This window comes from Aquarana catesbeiana, linkage group LG06 (assembly GCF_042186555.1).
Source record: "Aquarana catesbeiana isolate 2022-GZ linkage group LG06, ASM4218655v1, whole genome shotgun sequence".
Taxonomy (NCBI): Eukaryota; Metazoa; Chordata; class Amphibia; order Anura; family Ranidae; genus Aquarana; species Aquarana catesbeiana.
The window spans coordinates 327682441-327704586 of NC_133329.1; the positions used below are offsets into that span (position 1 = coordinate 327682441).

Sequence of the window (22146 nt, forward strand, 5' to 3'; positions counted from 1 at the left end):
AGAGAGAGAGAGAGAGAGAGAGAGAGAGAGAGAGAGAGAGAGAGAGAGAGAGAGAGAGAGAGAGAGAGAGAGAGAGAGAGAGAGAGAGAGAGAGAGAGAGAGAGAGAGAGAGAGAGAGAGACACAGAGACACACACATCTATTCATCTTGGACTTTTTGATATTATGGTGGATCTGTTATTTATTTTTCTTACACATTGCACTTTCTATGCTCTTTTTAGTGCGTTGCAACACTCAGTACATTTAATCGATCAGTGTGATTATAAAATTGTTAGACTTATTAATTTAAATCAGTGGATTTGTTGTATATCTTTTTTGCACATTACACTAAATTTTTTAGCGTGTCTTTGTGCACACACACTATGATAGAGATATAATTGATTAGCGTGATTATTTTGTGTGTATATTTACTTATATAAAAGTCAACCACCTGCATCCCATAGAAAGAACAAAGTGCATACATGTCAGGTGTGGCTCCTAGGCAGCATTCTGCCCTACTAGGGAGACAATACTACCCAATAGGTTAAGTGTTAAGCCAATGACTATTATGCAATTTTAAAATGTGCCTCTGCCTACCAGAAACCCTTTAAAATTATTTCTGTGTTTATTTATGAAAAAGCTAAATCTTAGGCTGCAGCCCTCAAATTATAGAGAGTATCTGCTGAGAGTAAACATAAAGGGCCATACTTTTTAATCATATCCACATATCTTCACAAAATCTGTGATGGAGAAGTTACAGATCTGGGCATATATGAAGCACCACCTTAGTCACATGACGTCATGCATGTGTAAACCAGCATCCCTGCAGACACTGCCCCCTACGAGCTGTGATACCCCCACAATTCCCCATAGTGCAGCCTTGCTGTGACAAAAAAAAAGAAAAAAAAAAGTGAAACAAAATGCAAGACACAGCACTTTTCACCCTCATAATGCTAGAATTTCCGTTTCATAAGTCTCCCTCCCTCATTTTAAAAATTAAAGTTCAAAGTAGATTTAGAAGAAAAAAAAAAGTCTTACAGTAAGTACTGTAGAGATCCCTCTGAACCTCACAGAACTCTAGCCCTGGAACAAGGTCAAACAAGCTGTATAGCTGCTCCTGAAGAAGTGGCACCCGGGATACAACAGTGAGACGCTTAGACACAGCTTCCTGGTTCCTAGAATCTCCACCTTTATCATAAGCTGTATAATCGTACTGATCTTTAAAAAAAAAAAAAAAAAAAAAAAGAAAAAAAAAAACGTTAATTACACATCTGGCTCTTTAGAACAAGAGAAACAGCAACATAAATGTATAACATGTTTACTGGTAAATACAAAATAAGGTCAGTTAATTTTGCTAAACTTCGTAATTGCATGTATTAAAATTTGCTAAATAGGCTTGTATGAATGAAAAGTAAAAAGAAAGCATTCTTAGGGTTCAGAGAAATTGCAACTGTCCTTTCTCCACAATAGATTTGAAAATGTAACTTACACCAACACACTTCTTTATGAATTCCCCCAACTGTGTTTTAGTTTTATCCTTGAATACAGTACCTCAATGACCCAGACAGCCTTCCCAATTTTCCTTTGTCCTATGACGTACAATGTATACTTGAGCCACTGACATATTTCACGACGCATGCACACATTGCTGGTAAATATATTATATATATCTCAATTTGTTTTATGACTTTTTAAAATCTGTGTCTAAACAAAATGTAAAAAGCAACTCAATTCTTCTCTAGCCCTGTCCAACGCAGATTTGCCCCTCTAGGTTCCAACATTGGTCCTATTCTGGGTTAAATGAATCCCAGAGCCATTCAACCCAGTGCTTTAGAAAAGAGGGCATGCTCCCTCGGGGGTGTGGGGTTGGGGGGTCATCACCATGGAGCACTGTGCTCGCAGTACAATGAGGAAGATTGCAGTGCTGACATGGTCACCTCACTACTACGTTTTGCAACACGGAGTACTACCTAGACCGAAGAAGTGGAGGAGGGGGCACCAAGGTTGGTACAGGGCTTAAATGCAAATTCTGAGATATTTATATATGAGATTTTGTCCTAACATATATACTTAAGGGTCAATTCATGAACCTGTTTTTTTATATGCGTTATTTGTTATAATAAGCAATACTAACTTTTTTTTTTTTTTAAAAAACAGGATGGTTTACACAGAACAAACATGTCATACTTACCTCCACTGTGCAGCTCGTTTTGCAGAGTGGCCCCGATCCTCCTCTTCTGGGGTCTCTCGGCAGCTCCTCCTCGCATCAGATAACCCCCTAGGAGAATCGCTCTCCCGGGGGGGGTTACCATGCGGGCGTGCTCCCGAGTCCAGCATTTGCGTCTATAGACACGAATGCCGGACTCTGCCCCGTGTCATTAGATTTGATTGACAGCAGCGGGAGCCAATGGCTGCACTGCTATCAATCTATCCAATCAAGAGCTGGGATCTCACGCGGAGAAGGACCGCGCGTCTCCGCCGAGGGGATGAAGGGGCTCAGGTAAGTAAAACGTGGGGTGGAGGGGGCTGGGGGGCCGGTCACTGCCAGAAGTTTTTTTCACCTTAATGCATAGGATGCATTAAGGTGAAAAAACACCTGGGTTTAAAACTCCTTTAAGTAGCCAAAAAACAATTGCTGCCCAAGATGAAAATACAGTTGTGCTCATAAGTTTACATATCCTGGCAGAAATTATGATTTCATGGCCATTTTTCAGAGAATATGAATGATAACACAAAAACATTACTTTCACTTATGGTTAGTGTTTGGCTGAAGCCATTTATTATCAATCAACTGTGTTTACTTTTTTTAAAACATAAATCACAACAGAAACTACCCAAATGACCCTGATCAAAAGTTTAGGGGTTTGAATGGCTATTAAAAAGGTAACCATCCTCACCTGTGATCTGTTTGCTTGTAATTAGTGTGCGAGCATAAAAGGTCAATGAGTTTCTGGACTCCTGACAGAGCCTTGCATCATTCATCCAGTGCTGCACTGACGTTTCTGAGTTATGGGGAAAGCAAAAGAATTGTCAAAAGGATCTGCGGAAAAAAGGTAGTTGAACTGTATTAAACAGGAAAGGGATATAAAAAGATATCCAAGGAATTGAGAATGCCAATCAGCAGTATTCAAACTCTAATCAAGAAGTGGAAAATGAGGGGTTCTGTTGAAACCAAACCACGGTCAGGTAGACCAACTAAAATTTCAGCCACAACTGCCAGGAAAATTGTTTGGGATGCAAAGAAAAACACACAAAACTTCAGGTGAAATACAGGACTCTGAAAACATGTCGTGTGGCTGTTTTAAGATCCACAATAAGGAGGCACTTGAAGAAAGATGGGCTGCATGGTCGAGTCACCAGAAGAAAGCCATTACTATGCAAATGCCACAAAGTATCCCGCTTACAGTACGCCAAACAGCACAGAGACAAGCCTCAAACCTGGCACAAAGTCATTTGGAGTGATGAGACCAAAACTGAGCTTTTTGGCCACAACCGTAAACACTACATTTGGAGAGGAGTCAACAAGGCCTATGAAGAAAGGTACACCATTCCTACTGTGAAACACAGAGGTGGAGTGCTGATGTTTTGGGGATGTGCGAGCTACAAAAAAAAAAGAAAAAAAAAGCACAGGAAATTTGTTCAAAATTGATGGCAAGATGAATGCAGTATGTTATCAAAAAACACCTTTTCATCAGCCAGGAAGCTGCGCATGGGACGTACTTGGAAATTCCAACATGACAATAAACCAAAACACAAGGCCAAGTCGACCTGTCATTGGCTACAGCAGAATAAATTGAAGGTTCTGGAGTGGCCATCTCAGTCTCCTGACCTCAATATCATTGAGCCACTCTGGGGAGATCTCAAACGTGCAGTTCATGCAAGACAGCCCAAGAATTTACAGGAACTGGAGGGTTTTTGCCAAGAGGAATGGGCTGCTTTACCATCTGAGAAGAACTGGGGTATGTAAACTTTTAATCAGGGTCATTTGGGTAGTTTCTGTTGTGATTAGGATTTAAAAAGAGTAAACTCAGTTCATTGATCCAATATGACATGACAGACACTTCAAAAAAAGTGCAGAAAATTAAGAAAAACTTACCATAAGGATATAAGGGTGCAGCTGCTTCAAGCAGTGGTTCTGGATGTCGAGAAACACTGTGGTAATCTGGGGTATCTGATGTTCCAACTTTGTTTTTGGGTTCTGCCAGAATAGCCTTATAATCTGCAAAGCAATAAAATACAACAGAAGCTTTAAGAGCAGTAGTATGTGGGATGACTTCCAAATAACACCCAAGATACAGATAATTTATAAAGCAAATTGCAACCCAGATATTTGGACAAATTCTACATCATAAAATGTGTACAGGCAAATAAAAAAAAAAAATTCACATTTTAATTGTCCAGCAAATATAAAAGAAAAAGTGCATAACAAGGGAATACATGACAGTCACTGAAATATTTTAAAACGTTTCACCTGCTGATCAGAAATTACATAATCTGCTTTTCTCTTCAAAATAACTAACTTTCTGATTTGCTGAAAAGTTACAATGCTGCAAGGTGATCACTGGTGAAGAGCAGACAAGAACATATTTTTCTTCCGTGCAGCAGACAGATGACATCTCAGCAAAAGGGAAAAGTCATTTATTTGGAGCTCAATAAATGTATTTTAAAATTAAAAGATAAAATGTACAACTTTTCTGAAAAAACACACTGTTACTGAATATTGTGACATCTATTAATCTATTCATGCAGAGGAAAAATGCTATTTCTTTGAAGTAAACCCTACAATAAATCAAAATTCACTAGTTGCATCCTTTAAAAACGGTTATTCCTGTCCATCAGTCATTTTTTTTCAGCTTTCCATCTATTAAATCCTCTGCCCTTGTGGTCTCAACTTTGGATAGTAAAACATTTTTTTCTGCCAGTAAATCCTTTATATAGCCGACTTCCTGTTTGTCTGGTAAAAAGCCTAGGCTTATGACATCATGCACAGCTCTCTCTCACTCTGTGAGAGTTTGCCAGGAAGGGGGGGGGGGGGGGGGTCATAAAAGGCTCAATGAGAGCTGCAGGTGTGTCTCTGTAAATACAGGAAATGAACAGGCAGCAGATTCAGCTGCCCACAGTTAAAATGGCTGCAAGGAGGGAGATTTCTGTAGCATATTTGGCAAGTACAGAATAACAGTATATATAAAATGTGCAAAGTGGTTGGAGAAATTAATTCAGAATGGCAAAGATGTTTTTATTACAAATTATGTGAGCAGACTGCAGTTCCTCTTGAACACCAAAACTCCTGTCTCCTGCATAAAATTGCTAGTGGCTGGGCCTTGCAGCAAAAATGGCCGATTGTTTCCTGTTCTGTGCTTAGATTTCAGTGTCCTTTCATTTCTTTTTAGCTCATAGAGACGGTTACCCGTTTTATATGCAATTGCTCTTTACAAGGACTACCAAAAACTAGAAACTAATTACTTACAACAGAAAAGCAAATATGGGAACCAAAAAGACTGCTCAGGTAGAAGAGGTAAAGTCCAACTAGACTACTGAGTGAAGGCAGGGGGGGGACGACACACCACAATGGACACACAACCACTTACTTCGGTCACAGTTTTCTATCGCCAAGGCAGCCTGGGAAGGTTTCAGGAAGCGCACATATCCCAGTCCTTTACTTTCACCTGTGCTTTTATTTTTGATAATTGAGCAATACTCAATATGGCCATATTCCTGGTAAAAAAAAAAATGAATGAAATAAAAAAAGGTCACTGCTTTGTCAAATTAAAATAAATATGTTTCATTCTAAATCTAAAAGTTTTGCCCCCCCCCCCCCCCCCCCCCCCACTTCAGATGGCTGCGGCCTGTACCATTTCCAGTCCGGTCTGTAAAAATCTAACACCTCAGTGCTACCATTCCAGAGACTTACACGGGACCTTATTCCCGCAATACAGATACGTTAAAGGGCTGCAAAAGCACAGGCAGTCCTGCACTAGAATTTTATTGACCAGGCTACAGACATGGGGGGTTGCCACAAAAGTCAGAGTAGTTTAATATTGCCCTGCAGTTCTATGTATTGAGGGGGCTAGGGGAATTTTATATTGCATATTAGCATGCATTTTAAAGCAGAACCAAAGCCTGCAATACCTACCCTTGCTGGCATATTCTACCTGGTTTCTTCCAGATGCCAGACTGCAGCCATCTTCACTGGATGCGGGACGACATCACTCCTCTGCTTGCACAGGAGTTTGGTTATCTGTGCACACAGGATCCGTGCTACACATGCACAACTCAATGTACAGGCCAAAGAATGAGAGCAATTAGGCATTTTTAGCTCCACTTTAAGCGATAACTCAGTTTCATGTTCTGTGAAATTACTTGCAGTCGGATTTAATGCCACTTACATAAGCAGTGAGAATCTAACTCCTGAATTTATATTGTGTAACCTTTTTTCTTCCCTACTTGATGTTGTCATTTATATTTAAATCTCTTCTAGTGATTTTAGGCTGGGTTCACACTATTGCGATGTTAGACATTGCATGTGATTTGTACCTCATTCGGGCCGAATGTTGGCCCGTTTCTATTGAACCGGCCAATGCCATCCAATATTCAGGCCGTGTGTAATAGGCTATGGGGCCTGTGTCAATAGCATCACTTTGAGATGTTTCTGAGATCATTCAGAATTTATGGACAGTTGTCTTTGACCTGTTTCAATTGAAATTTTCATTGTTTTAGAGGGGAAGGCAAAACCTGTTTAAAGTGAACAAAAAGCATATCGACACAGACCCTTAGTACAATCAGGTGAACGTACGACAGCCCCCATACATTATGAACAGCAGAGGATGTATTACTGAAATTATCAGAGTAATATATAGTATCCTAAATGTAATGCTTTATCTTATTGAAGGAGTTTTAAAGGCAGAAGGTTTTTTTCCCTCTTAATGCATTAAGAGAAAAAAACCTGTGTGTAGCAGCCCCCCCCTAATTACCTACCTGAGCCCATTTTCCAGCGACGTCCATGACCCCCTTTAGCCATCCAGGACACCGATTGGCAGAGCAGCTGCGCCATTGGCTCCCACGGCTGTCAGTCTCAACCATTTAGGGGAGAGAGGGGGCGGGGCTCTGTGTCTGAATGGATACACGGGTGCCCCCTGTAGCAAGCTGCTGGCTAAGGGGCACTCAAAAGGAGGGAGGGGCTAGGAGCAGCAAAGAGGGAGAAGAAGCAAATACAGGCTGCTCTGTGCAAAACCAACTGCACAGGAGGAGGCAAGTATAAAATGTTTGTTATTTAAAAAAAAACAAAAAAACCCACGAGTCTTTACAATCACTTTAATTACAAGTATGTGTGGTACCTTGAATGTATTCTTGACATCATCTTCAGTGAAGGTCTTAGGAATCATCACAAATATCCTAGTTAATTCTTCATCTTCCACATCTCTGTGATTTGAAGACCCCCGAGATTGCGCAATAAACACCTACATTAAAAGGATGTTGTTAATATCTATGTGAAGCCAAGGCTTACTACAAAACTGAAACATTTTAATGGAACAGTAAGTGACTGAATCTGCTTACAATTTCCATGACTTAGGTTTAAAATGTTCAACATATGAAAGGCAAACACCTCCAGCCACAGCATAGGATGTAAACAGAAGCTGGTTATTGGCTTTATTTCCCCTCACACTGACAGCATGCGGAGAAAAGAAAACCGATAACAGGCTTCTGTTAAAAAGACATCGGTCCCAACAGTGCCGCATCTTCAGTGTCAATCAGCGAAGGAGAAAAATTATCCGTTTGCAAAATTTTATAACAAACTAGGGCTGGGGAAAAAATCAATTAAAATCTTGAATCGAGTTGAGAGGTCAAATCAATTCAAAATTTAAGCAAATCAATTTTATATATTTTTTTTTTTTTCACCACACCGGTCCCTGAGGAGCTGCAGGCATAAGTTTCTAGGCGAGGCCGCAGCTTCGGCCTAGTCCGTGGCTTCGGCTGGACGCTGTGGACTAGGCCGAATCCGCGGTGTCCAGCCGAAGCCACGGACTAGGCCGAAGCTGCGGCCTCGCCTAAAAACTCATGCCTGCAGCTCCTCAGGACCGGCGCGATGTCCAAAAAAAAAAAAAAAAAAAAAAAAAAAACTCGATTCGAATCATGAATCGAGCTTTTTTTTAAGAAAACTGAAGATTTTTTTCTTAATAAAATCTCCCAGCCCTATAACAAACCATGAAAAAAATTTTTTTTTTTCCAGTTGCGGGTCTTTTTTTGTTTGGCAAAAAATAAAAAACCCAGTACCACCAAATGAAAGCTCTATTTGTGTAGAAAAAAAAAAAATGGGTACAGTGTTGACCGCGCAATTGTTATTCAAAGTGGGACAGCGCTGAAAGCTGGCCTGGGCAGGAAGGGGGTAAAAGTGCCCAGTAGGCAAGTGGTTAAACCAAAGGATTCCCTGCTTTAGCGCTGGATGCACCTCCAAACAAGCATGCATGCTCTGGAATTATTCAGTTTATATGTTAAAATAGTACTGGCAAGGTAAGTGCTGCATGTGCAATATTGACAGTGTTTACGTTGCCGTCACTATAGCAACATGCAAATAAAATTATTTCCCAGCTAGCGCATTAGGTTCATGGTGCAATGCATATGCACCCAGTGGGACATTATTTAAAGGATAAGTTGACCTTTTAGGCCCCTTTCAATTTTGCGACTTGTCCTGTAAATTGGGACTGCAAAGTTGCATGACAAGTCGTACCCCACAATTTCCTATGAGTACCATTCATATCTGTGTGACTTCAAGTCGCACCGACTTCAAAGTAGTCCCTGTACTACTTTGGTCCAAGTTTGACGCGAGTTGAAGTCCATAGACCTCAAATTTACACAGGCATTCCCTGAAACCGCGGCCGTGAAATCACAGCAAAATCGCAGCAGTGTGAAAGGGGCCTTAGGAAAAAAAAAATAAATGCACTTTTTCCCTACAGAAGCCTGCATAGCATTAGACCCACAAATCAGTGGTGCAGTGCCAGGCTCCTGTATGCTCTCCCTCCAGCTGGCTGCCTGGGCCCCTCTATGGGCTTTCAGTTTAACCATTTCAATACCGGGCACTTTTACCTCCTTCCTGCCCAGGCCAAAATTTCAGAGCTCTCAAACTCTGAATGACAATTGCGCAGTTATGCAACACTGTACCCGTATGAAACTTTAATCATTTTGCCAAAAATGAGAAAAGACCAAAAATGTTGAAAAAGAAAGAAGTTTTCTTAGTTTGTCAGAAAATTTAGTAAATAAGTAATTTTTCTCCATCATTGATGTGGCGGCACTAATATGCCACAATGATGGGCACTGTTGGCGCTGCACTGCTAATCAGCGCACTGGTTATCTGTACAAGCCCTTTCACACTGGGGCGGTTTGCAGGCGTTATTGCATTAAAAATACCGCCTGCAAACCGACCCAAAACTGCCGCTGGTGTTTGTTCAGTGTGAAAGCCCGAGCGGTGCTCTGACAGGAGAAGAAAAAAAAAACTCCTGCCAGCCGCATCTTTGGAGCGGTGTATTCACCGCTCCTAAACCGATCCTGCCCATTGAAATCAATGGACCTCTGAATGAGCTGATCAACACAATCCCAGCCCATTGAGATCTACAAGCTGTCTGCCACAGTAGAAGATGGGGGTTGTAGTTCCTTCATTTCATTCACAGATCAGAAGCACTACAAATCCAGTACATGAGCACCCAGGACAGATTACATCATTCTCTGGTAGGTGGAAATATGGAAGCCAGTGACGGCAAGATTTACCAAATACACACACACAACTATATATATATATATATATATATATATTAAAAAATATAGATAGAGAGAGATCTCATCTCTCTCTATATAGATGTGTGTGTATAATGCTGCCAAGGGATGGAGCACAGGCTGATTAGGGGGGATATATAGAACACGCCTGCAGTGATCAGGCCTGGCCAGGGATCCGCCATTGTCCGGAGATCCGAGGACTCGCAGCCACGTGGTCAGGCCGGGGATGACGTCACGCGGCCCTCACCTTGATGGGCTTGCTGCTTTCTCCCAGGTGACGGCCGTGCATCTCCTCCATCGCCCGGCAGGCATGGGAGGACTTGGCGTACTTGACGTAGGCGATGCCTTTAGACTCCTTGGTCTGTTTGTCCCTCACCACCCACACGTCCTGGATTTCGCCGAACGCGGAGAACTTCTCCCGGATGATGTCCTCCGATACCGACCGGCTCACCACCAGAAACACCCGGCTGTTAGGAGGGTCGTCCAGGTTGCCGACTGAGGGGCGGAAGCCGCTGCTGTCCTCCATAGTGGCGCTGAAAATTGAGGGATTACAGCTGACTGGAAGATAAACACAAGACACACCGACACAGGCCTCCAAACAGCCAAGCTCCGCCCTTTCCGGTGACGTGGGAGTATAGCGGTCTGTGTGTACCCAGCTGGTTGGCGAGACTCATTCTCTGCGCAGCGACCTCTGCCGGCTGGAGGATAATAATGCAGTAGATGTAGAGGCCCTTTTTTGCGCTATAAACAAAAAAAGAGCGACAATTAAAAAAAAAAAACGCATTATTTTTTACTTTTTGCTATAATAATTATCCCCCAAAAATATATAAAAAAACTTTTTTTTCCTCAGTTTAGCCCAATGTGTATTTTTCTACATATTTTTGGTTAAAAAAAATCACAATAAGCGTATATTGATTGGTTTGTGCAAAAGTTATAGCGTCTACAAAATAGGGGATAGTTTTATGGCATTTTTATTATTATATTTTAATTTGCAATTTTTATCGGGACTGCGACATTATGGCGGACACATCGGACACTTGACACTATTTTGGGACCATTGGCATTTATACAGCGATCAGTGCTATAAACATGCACTGATTACTGTGTAAATGACACTGGCAGTGAAGGGGGTTAACCACTAGGGGGCGATGAAGGGGTTACCTAGGGAGTGATTCTAACTGTGGGGGGATGGGCTTCCACTCACATGACAGCGATCACTATTCCTGATGATAGGGAGCAGTGATCTCTGTCATATCACTAGGCAGAACGGGGAAATGCCTTGTTTACATAGGCACTTCTCTGTTCTGCAGCTCCGTGACACGATCGCTGGGAGACATCGAGTCCGCCGGTCACGCTGTACACAGCGCGTGTACGCGCCTGCTATCCCCGCCTCTTAAAGGGGACATACAGGTATGCCCATTTGCCCACCGCTGCCATTGTGCTGACGTATATCGGCGTGCAGCGGTCAGCAAGTGGTAAAAGTGGAGTTCCACCTAAAAGTGGAACTTCCGCTTTAAGCACTCCTCAGCCCCTTACATGCAGCATTTGGCATGTATTTTTTTTTTTTTTTGCAGGGGGGGGGGTGGGTACCTGGTTTGGTTTTGACAGGTACTTCCTGTCCCACTTCCTTTCGTCGCTTGGCCGCCTAGGCAACTCCTCCTCTCCCCCTAGGCATCCCCTTCTTCCCTGCAATCTTCTGGGACACGTCACAGGTCCCAGAAGATTGCCTGGCCACTCAGGACAGCACAGTGCAACTCGCGCATGCGCAGTGCACACCTGGCTGTGAAGCCACAAGCTGTCACAGCTGGGTGCCCACACTTGCAAAGACAGGGTCCCGGAGAGGAGGGGGAGAGGAGCAAGGCTTCAGGTGGCCACATTGCTGGACCATGAGACAGGTAAATGTCCATTTATTAAAAGTCAGCAGCTACACTTTTTGTAGCAGCTGACTTTTAATAAACTGAAAAACGGGCAGAACTCCACTTTAGGTGGTTAAACTGACCTCATCTACAGACAGAAGTTTATCCCCTTGATCTAAAAGAACTAAATGATGCTTTGTTTATAGTTATTTTCCAACGCTGACAATGTTGATAAACATTAGTGTGAGTAGAGAACGGCTCTGCACTTGTTACATGAATGAATCGTGTAAATGCTGCATAGAGGTCATGAGGGGGGTTAAATCGAGATCACAATTTGTTTAATGATTTCATCGTGCAGCTCTACAAAATAGCGTCTTCACGTTTGGAAGCTTTTCTTCTTCAGAGACAGTCCCACAAAAACTGTGCAGTCAGTTCCAGTGCTTTCCAAAAAGGTATAGCATGTTGCAGTTTTCTCACTGGAACACATCAAAGTGCATCTAAACACACTGAAATGCACATTGTCCTGAATGAAAATAGAGATTTTTAAACTTTAAAAAAAAATGCACTGCAACGCATTCAAAAGGCGTAAAAAATATATGTAAGCCCAGGTTCACACTGCTGTGGGAATGAAATTGTAAGAGTTCAGCTGAACTCACACATTTCCATTCCCGCATGTCAGTCCAGCGATTTCAGAGACATTTTTGCGGTTTCCTGCACAGATGTTTATTGAAATCGCACCTGAAATTGCCCAAAAGTAGTACAGAAACTACCTTTGGGAATCGGTGTGGCGTCGCAAAGTCGGCGTCGCACCGATTCGGACTTTATCTTTGGGGGCAGTAGCTGCCGATTTGGCATGCGATTTGACATGTCAATTCACATGCCAAATCGCATCAATGTGAACCAGGGCTAAATGCATATGCAAAAGCGCATAGGGGACGCTAAAATTGTCGTGTGAACAAACCCTAAGGGACCTTTTTTCTGGACAGGCAAAACTGTACATTTTTTTCTTTGATTTGTCCTTTTTGAGTTGATAACAATCCAATAGTACAAGTTACATATCTACCAAGGCTAGCCATTTACTACCCAGCTAGTCATATTCTGTATATTGGGCTCCATTTGCTAGGAGATGCCTTATATATTAACTTCTGATTAAGACCCCTTTCACACTGACAACGGGCCGCATTAGTGGTAAAGCGCTGCTACTACTAGCGGCACTTTTTGACTGCTAGCGGGGTGCATTTAACCCCGCTAGCGGTTGAAGAAAGGGTTAATAGTGCCCGAAAAGCCGAGACGCTTTGGCAGCGCTGCCCATTAATTTCACCGCTCCTCCACCGCCCCAAAGACGCTGCTTGCAGGACTTTTTCTGACGTCCTGCAAGAGCGCCGCCCCAGTGTGAAAGCACTCGGCACACTGGGGCTGCAGGGGAGGCGTTTTTCAGGTGCTATTTTTAGCCCAAAAGCAATTGAAAAACACCCCAGTGTGAAAGGGGTCTAAAAGCGGAATTAAACCGTCCTATCCTTATCAGCCAGGGAAGCTGCCATCCTAGCCTCTGTATGATTTGCAACTGCCATGATGCTACACATGTGATCAGTTATGACACCAGCCATATGATGGTTTGACAGTTTGGCTGACAGTAAAAACAAATGTGACAGTTAGTAGTCCCGGCATGCCGGGAATGTAATTGTTTTTTGAATCTGTTAAATTGATGGGTTCAGTTCTGCTCATATAAGCTCTAAAAGTCACCTGTTATCTTTTTGGATTATAAGGGTAAAGATTTTGTTTCCATTTCCCATGACATCTGATTTAGTAAAAGAAGATATACAATATTTATCTCATTTGTATTAGAGTTTTGATCCTGGTTTCTTTTTCTTCATAGGAAGCTTTTTGAGCAACTGACATGACAGTTTGTTTTCAAATACTTCTTTTTGACAGTTCTGGAACACCTTCATGACTATAATGCTAAAGATATTTATTGACAATACATATATGGATCCTTTTCACCTTGAGGGCTACAACATGGCTGCTGGTGTGTAGTATGATGTTAGCAATGCTGATGCGCCAACTTAGTTCTAGTGACAACCAGGGATTCCCTTACTTTGGAGGGATTTCCTCTCACTTTCTGTTTTGGCTATGAGAAGGGAAGTGAAGGTAAATCTCCCCAAAGGGATGTAAATGACAAAAAAAAAAAAAAACTGACATATGGATAAACCCTAGTTTATTTTCTGTTTTCAGATGGGAACAAGGTGACAACCCTATGGCTTAAACCTTTTTTATAACAGCCCTAGTAATAACCCTCCTTTGCTTGCACTACTGTGGTAACTGGTTACAGCCTTTGGCAGTGATGATGGCCTGGATTCAACTACTATTATGCTGTTTGCTGCCACTGATGGATGTTATGTCAGTAGCAGCATGGAGTTTTAAACACAATCCAATGTGTGTAAGACCCCGCCCCTTTCACATGGAGATGACTGCTGTCTCTCCATTGATCCCCACTGAGCAGGTGGAGGAGAGGTCCGTGTCCATTCTGTTCATGCAGAGCAGACACAGACTTAGACCACTCTCCTCCATGGGCGGCCGAATATAAACAGACCGCCTGTCCGTTTACACCCGACTGCTATCCAATCTGCTAGGCTGAAGAGGAAAGAATCCCAATCTGTTTTTTTTTGCGGTACAGATCTGATGTAGGCGGGAGGAAACGGACACATGTCTGCTTACACCTGCTGCTCCATAGAGAAGAATGGAGGTTCCAATCGGGTCCGCTTGAAAAACTGACAGGTTGACCCGATTGGAACGTCCATGTGAAAGGGGCCTAAATCTGACAAGCCGACTGTCCGCTCTTCCTTTTCCGTCAGATAGGGAGACCTGTGAACTTTCCTACCTAGTAAGGATCTGGAAGCAACATGTATTACATCACTTCTGGGTCTGGCTGTTTTTTCCCCTGGTTGCTGTGTCGGGGGAAGAAGTGGAATGTGATCTGCAATCCATTAGCTTCAGCAGAGGACAGGTGAGACATCTGGAGTCTAAAAGACCCCTGATCTCCCAATAAAGAGAACCTGTCATAAAAAAAGTATCAGGTGGAGTACTTTTTTCCCCCAACTGATTTTATTGGGAAAAAAAGGGTAAAAAAAATACATTTTGAGCCCCCAACATACACACACATACAAAGGTAAGCGCATGAATCAGGGGTGGCTACACATGAAAGGATGATTGTATTACACATGTTACATATTACCATGTGTAGCGCTGGTAGATTTTCATCTACCGCTTATAGGTAAATTTAGTGGGTTATCTGTTTCATACATAGTCAGATTTAGCCTCTTTTCCAGTTTGGCTGTGTTGCATGTAGTTTCACACTGTGCCTGTGGGTGTCGTTGTCACCATGGGTCGGTGTTGGAAAGGCAACGCGCTGAAGCGTATGGGTGCTCTTCTGTCCCGGAGATAACTCGGTGGAGGTGGTGCATTCTGGGGGAGGGTATTTATGGGACAGATACCATGTTTTAGGGGTCTTTCATTCCACCTGCTGACCCTCCTGGCCGACAGGTATGTGTTAGGAGCACTACCGTGTGGTCCTCCGACCAGGAGGACCACATTGCTGCAGCGTGTGGGTGGGCCCGGAAGCCTGTCTGCGGCCTACCACAGCGGCGAGGGAATGGTCCTGGGCTGTCTGTCCTATGGGAAGAAGCTGGACAACTGGGAAGATCCCAGGGGGAGGACCCGTCATGGAAGGATCATGCAAAGTGCTGGTCTAGAGAGGGGCCTGGTGACTCAGTTGGAGGACGTATCCTAAAGTAACCTACCGAATAGTACTGCCGGGTCGGCTTTAAGGTTCTAATGCTGTGTTTGCTATCCATCGTAAACCATTACATCCTGTGGCAGAGGATCGTACGGGTTTCTATTCCATTCAAGTCTGTGGCAGAGACTTTTGTTCGTGCTGCGTGCCGGTTGCTAGGTTAGTGAGAGAAACCTATCCGGGCGGGCAAAGATTCAACTCTAAAAGGAGAGTACATTCATCTACAAGATTCTAATTCCTAATATTACATCAAGAAAAGGTATTTGAACTTCCCTGCAACTTTCCTTCTACCTCTTTCCTGCTACTTCCTTCAGTTACTCTTTATTAAAGCATTGGAAAAGATACTCAAGTGTCTGGTGTCTACACTGTCTGGCATTAAACTCAACGGGACCCTAGACCCGGTTCCGGTGAAATTGAGGTAACAAAGGTGACGATAACAGCCCGCTTTAAACCAGCAGCTCCACCATGAGTTATTGCTACATGTGGGGGCGTCGTCCGGGATTGTTGGCTGTCAACCTCCCGCAACCCTGAGAAGTATTTCACCGGGAGTTTATGTTAAGAGAAGTTTCTGGACTTTGTCACTTTTTCCAGGAAAGGAAGGGGTTAAATTGCAGGACTTTATTTCTGGCTGCGTAGGCTGTGGGTGAGAAGTAAAAGCCTGGGAGCTACCTGATCAGAAGAACAAGTGGGAGGAGCCTAACCTACTTGTTACCGCGTGGGACGCGCGTGTGTGTGTCTGGCGCCAAAGGAGAAGAGAGGCCTCGTGATCGTGCTGAGAGGATCAGAGTACAGCCATGTCTTCTTTTCCATTGGTAACGTCGATTGTGGGATCTAAGATGTTCCCTACAAGTACCGCTGCGGGTGCTATGCTGACCGGAACCCTGCTGACAGATACTGGCATTCGTTTGAAGCCGCAGGGGAGGTTTGTGCTATACATGGTTGGAGATATTGAAGGTCTGGGCATGCTTTGCCACAAGTGTGAAGGACTGGCCATACATCTCCGTCCGATGTTTGCAGTGCGGAGAATATTTGTTCACAGTGGAGCAACCTACCATGTTGCCCCGTGCTTATCGTGTGGATTGGGCTATAGGAATTGCCACAGTGGAAACTACTGCCATTGCTGCTGGAGAGCAACAGGCCGTCATCTCGTCTGCTGCCGTGAGTGCTTCTGAGGAAGATGTTGCTGTTACTGCTTCCTCAGCGGACATCACCTTTATTTCTATGTCTACTACACCTATCCCCGTTGCACCTGTTCCAAGGAAGGTGGGATATGTGAAGGCTTCCCGTGGCCGTGGTCGAGGCCTACCCCAGAGACTACCCGAACCGGAGCCGGACAAATACATGGATCCAGAGAAGTCCACGTCAGGAATGGGTAAGAGTTCAAAGGGGAACATATCTGGGACTCTTTGTAAATATTTGCCAGCAGAAGAGTTGAGAGACTCGGAGATAGATTCTATGTCCGATCTCTCCGGTAATGATGATGTGTTTGAAACAATGTCACAGGACCTATTGTGAGCCCAGGGTGAAGATGTTGCTTCTGTTTTAACCTTCTCAGAGTGGACAGCCCTGAATTCTGGGAAGACATCACCTTGTGTGGAGCCGCACAGTACTACCAAAGAGACATTGTCTAAAGTTGCTAGTTTGCTTTCAACACCTGTCGGATCTATGGTGAGTAAATCACCAAATTCTTGAGTGCCTCCTTGTTTGGGGAAAAAATAGACCTTTGCCTAAACTTGCCCGTTTACAGAGAGTGCTCACCAAGCGAATTGCTACAGAATATGGTCTGGAATTTCCCTATGTTACTCAGGACATTATGCAGGAAATTAAGGCCAACTGGGAACAGTGGTTCCGTGAAGCTGTTTGGGACTATTTGTCTGTGCCAAAACCTTTCCGGAGAGCTGGGTATTCTGTTGCCATGGATGAACGCTTCAATAGATGTTTCCTACATTGGAACTATGGTCGGCACATCTATGCTGACAAAGTGGTCATTTGCAGAACCGGAAGAGATGATGTTGTGTACTTTACAGAGGCGTATCTAGGGTATGGCAGCCATGGCAAGTGCCATGGGCGCCATGGGGGGGGGGGGGCGGCAAAAAAGCACAAAAAATAAAGTCCCACCACCCGTCCTCTCGCGGCCGCCTCCCGCTATATTCTTGTCCCCAGCGTCACGACCGGCCTGCTGGAGCGCAGCGCCGGCACAGCAAATTAGCAAGTGAGGAGGCCAGGAGGGAAGCTAGTGACAGGCGCCCCCCCTGACGGCCGATGAGTTGGTCTGGCCAGAGTGACCGCCCCTGGGTCATCTACGTAGAGATAAAGTAACTGGCGGAGGTGGAGCCTAATGCTCCGCCTACCCTCCTCTGCGCAGCTACTTCGGCTTCTCTTCTGGTGGGTCTCATGGGCCGGGTCGGTTCTTTGTGACGTGCTGACGCCCGGTGCTCTGACGTGGTCGGCAACGGACTCTATAGGGGAACATGGAGGCTGGCGACCAGGAGAAGAAAGAGACATCAGAGAGTAGAAAACCAATTGGAACCCCCCCCAGGCAGCAGCAGCAGGTACTAGTACTGTACAGCACCTGTCACCATGATATTGATCATCTTGTGCATGTGTACCAGTAACCAGCACCAACTTCAAAGCATTTGTTACCGCATTTTTGGGTGCTGGTTAGGCCACATTTATGGGTGCTCATGTTACTGCTTTTTTTTAGTTGTTGGTAAGGCCGCATTTATGGGTGCTGATGTTACCGCATTTATGGGTGCTGATGTTACTGCATTTATGGGTGCTGATGTTACTGCATTTATGGGTGCTGGTAAGGCCGCATTTATGGGTGCTGGTAAGGCCGCATTTATGGGTGCTGATGTTACTGTATTTATGGGTGCTGATGTTACTGTATTTATGGGTGCTGATGTTACCGAATTTTGGGTGCTGGTGAGGCCGCATTTATGGGTGCTGATGTTACTGCATTTTTGGGTGCTGGTAAGGCTGCATTTATGGGTGCTGGTAAGGCTGCATTTATGGGTGCTGATGTTACTGTATATATGGGTGCTGATGTTACCGCATTTTTGGGTGCTGGTGAGGCCGCATTTTTGGGTGCTGGTAAGGCTGCATTTATGGGTGCTGGTAAGGCCGCATTTATGGGTGCTGGTAAGGCCGCATTTATGGGTGCTGATATTACTGCATTTTTGGGTGCTGGTAAGGCTGCATTTATGGGTGCTGGTAAGGCTGCATTTATGGGTGCTGATGTTACTGTATATATGGGTGCTGATGTTACCGCATTTTTGGGTGCTGGTGAGGCCGCATTTTTGGGTGCTGGTTAGGCCGCATTTATGGGTGTTGGTAAGGCCGCATTTATGGGTGCTGATGTTACTGTATTTATGGATGCTGATGTTACCGCATTTTTGGGTGCTGGACAGGGGCGCAGTTTCAGTTCTTGCCATAGGCGCTATTTTCACTAGATACGCCTCTGGTACTTTATCACTACTGTGGATAAACTAGGAAAGAAACTGACATTGCCAGATCCTCGGTTTTATTGGTGATTATGAAAAGGAACTGGGGGTGTAGTTTCTAGTGTAGTTTGTACTTTCTGTGTCAGTGTCTAGAGATCTCTGTGGTCAAGAGATAATATTCATCTCAGTGGTTTCAAATCCAAAGACTCTTTGCTAGCTGGATTTTCTTTATTGAAAGGATGTAATTCACTCAAAGATAGGGATGGACTTTTCAAGTTACTTTAGTTTATTTCCATTAAAAGGAAAATATGTGGGAAGAGAGTGTCATTCTTCTTTTGGAATGAGGCTTTGCTCCTAAACTGTTTAGTGATGATATTGTACAGATCTAGAGTGTGTTTAACTTTGTTTTTTTCAGGAACAATTGGATCTCCTATCAAGCTGTTAGGCTTTTCAGCTAGACAGATAGTGGGGCTTGTGACAGTTCTAATGTGATTTCTTTAGCGGATGTGAACATGTTGTTGTATAAATGTTGAAACTAATACTTCTATACTGTCTTTTCTTCTTCTTTATCCAAGTTCTAAGTTCAAATACCTATGCTCAGGCTTGGGAGTTATTTTGACAGACGTTGAGGACAATGTCTATTATAGTGGGGGGAGTATGTAGCGCTGGTAGATTTTCATCTACCGCTTATAGGTAAATTTAGTGGGTTATCTGTTTCATACAAAGTCAGATTTAGCCTTTGTTCCAGTTTGGCTGTGTTGCATGTAGTTTCACACTGTGCCTATGGGTGTCGTTGTCGCCATGAGTCGGTGTTGGAAAGGCAACGCGCTGAAGCGTATGGGTGCTCTTCTGTCCCGGAGATAACTCAGTGGAGGTGGTCCTCCGAGTTGCATTCTGGGGGAGGGTATTTATGGGACAGACGCCATGTTTTAGGGGTCTTTCGTTCCACCTGCTGGCCCTCCTGGCCGACAGGTATGTGTTAGGAGTACTACTGCATGGTCCTCCGACCGGGAGGACCACGTAGCTGCAGCGTGTGGGTGGGCCCAGAAGCCTGTCTGGGGCCTACCACAGCGGCGAGGTCCTGTGTTGTCTGTCCTGCGGGAAGAAGCTGGACAACTGAGAAGATCCCAGGGGAGGACCCGTCATGGAAGGATCATGCAAAGTGCTGGTCTGGAGAGGGGCCTGGTGACTCAGTTGGAGGACGTATCCTAAAGTTAACCTACCGCATAGTACTGCCGGGTCGGCTTAAAGGTTCTAGTGCTGTGTTTACTATCGATCGTAAACCATTACATCCTGTGGCAGAGGATCGTACGGGTTTCTATTCCATTCAAGTCTGTGGCAGAGACTTTTTGTTCGTGCTGCGTGCCAGTTGCTAGGTTAGTGAGAGAAACCTATCCGGGCGGGCAAAGATTCAACTCTAAAAGGAGAGTACATTCATCTACAAGATTCCTAATATTACATCAAAAAGGTATTTGAACTTCTCTGCAACTTTCCTTCTACCTCTTTCCTGCCACTTCCTTCAGTTACTCTTTATTCAAGCATTGGAAAAGATACTCAAGTGTCCGGTGCCTACACTGTCTGGCATTAAACTCAACGGGACCCTAGACCCGGTTCTGGTGAAATTGAGGTAACAAAGGTGATGGTAACAGCCCGCTTTAAACCAGCAGCTCCACCGTGAGTTATTGCTACACATGCATGCAGCAATAATTCTAGGCCCATTAATCTCTAGGCTCTGTTCTATCAGAAGATGGGTTGGGGACAGTAAAAGAAAAAGGGGGGGGGGGAATCAGAGAAGACAGGTTCCACAGTGAATATAACCAGCATGCTTTACTCAATATACAGACTAATTTTACTGTTGTGAGTTTAGTAATACTTTAATGGTCCTGCATTTTTTTGCAGCTTTCTGTAATGCAAAAACCATAGCTCCCAACTGTCCCTGATTTGGAGCAATGTCCCTCTGTCCCTCATTCCTCCTCATTTGTCCTGATTTGTCCCTCATTTTGGTCTGATCTATATAGTTGTATATAAAATGCACTTTTTATGTATCAAAAAGTGTTTCCCAGCGGTAAACCTTTCATCTGATTTCTAAATTGCTGCATTTGTTAAATTTCAAAAACCAATATAAAGGAATAGTAGTGGTAAAAAAAAAAAGCACTTGCGGGTTTAACCAATCTTGTTTTTTTGCACAATTCTCCTTTAAGGGGGTGTGTCCTATGCCTGCATACTTTTGCTGCTAGTTGTCCCTCATTCCCATCTCAAAAAGTTGGGAGGTATGGAAAAATGGAAGAAAAACTGATCAGTGTGGAAGGGCCATTGGGTATCTATTTCCTTGGCACAAGCTCATCTTTTATTTCACAAAAAGTTGGGTAATATATGGTGTTTGTGTGCCATAAATTGAACTTTAGTGTATTCTGTTGTACTTTGTGCTTTATAAAGCATTGTGCTAATATCATGTGACATAAATTTGGAACTTCCAACAGAAGCCGGCACACCAAATCCTTAGTAAATGGTTTATTAGGTACACATAAAAGGAAACAAGGGGCAATACATTTGGAACTATCCCCATTTTATTCTCCAGGGTCTCTTCTTTGACAAAATCTATAACGTTTTTCGGGGGTTGAAGTTATTTCCAGGCCTAAAATTTACACGTGCTTCATGTAGGCAAACACGGCTCTAGAAGCAAACTCTCCCTCCAGTCCCTTGCTTCCCAGCACTGCATTATTACAGCCTTGGTACACAGGGCCAGTGCTACCACTAGGCAAACTAGGCAGCCGCCTAGGGCACCCTGCCACTGGTGTTCCTACTCTCTTCTCTCTTCAGCAAGCAACTAAGTCTCAGCATCAGCAGGCATCTGCCGCTCCATTCGCACATAGTGTCAAAGGCCCAGCGGCGGCAGAGGACTGTGTCTGTGTCCCGACTCCCGAATGAATGGAAGCAAGCAAACATTCATTGATGGGCACTGGTGAGGCTGCATTTGATGGGCTCTTTATTAAAAAGGTGGGGTATACATGTGCAGGGAAAATGGGGTGGGGTCAGGGGTGGAGCCAGAGGGGGCGGCAAAATTAGGTTTCGCCTATGGTGTCAAAAATCCTTACACCAGCCCTGTTGGTACATGTACTAGGATTTGCTGCGGTATATGTCAGCGACATAGCACTATGAAGGCCCCATGGCCGACAATACAGCCCCATTGCCACCCCCCGCTGAGGCTACACATCCTCTACCCGCTACTTTTCTATTTTAGGAAATATCTCAGCCTGCCCCGCCCATCCTATCTTCCCTGCCAATCGCCTTGTGAGAAGCACGGAACGCGTACA

The 22146-nt window shown here is 44.1% G+C and overlaps 1 protein-coding gene across 1 annotated transcript; it reads right to left on the reverse strand.

Annotated features, from left to right (window-relative positions):
* Positions 1 to 966: 966 nt before the first annotated feature.
* LOC141146955 (RNA-binding protein 45-like) lies at positions 967 to 10392 on the reverse strand. Its single transcript, XM_073633829.1, has 5 exons — positions 9991 to 10392; positions 7313 to 7435; positions 5567 to 5693; positions 4075 to 4197; positions 967 to 1196 (listed from the first exon to the last, which is right to left on the reverse strand). The coding sequence occupies exons 1-5, from the start codon at positions 10267 to 10269 to the stop codon at positions 982 to 984; spliced, it is 867 nt and encodes a 288-aa protein (XP_073489930.1). The 5' UTR covers positions 10270 to 10392; the 3' UTR covers positions 967 to 981.
* Positions 10393 to 22146: the final 11754 nt, after the last annotated feature.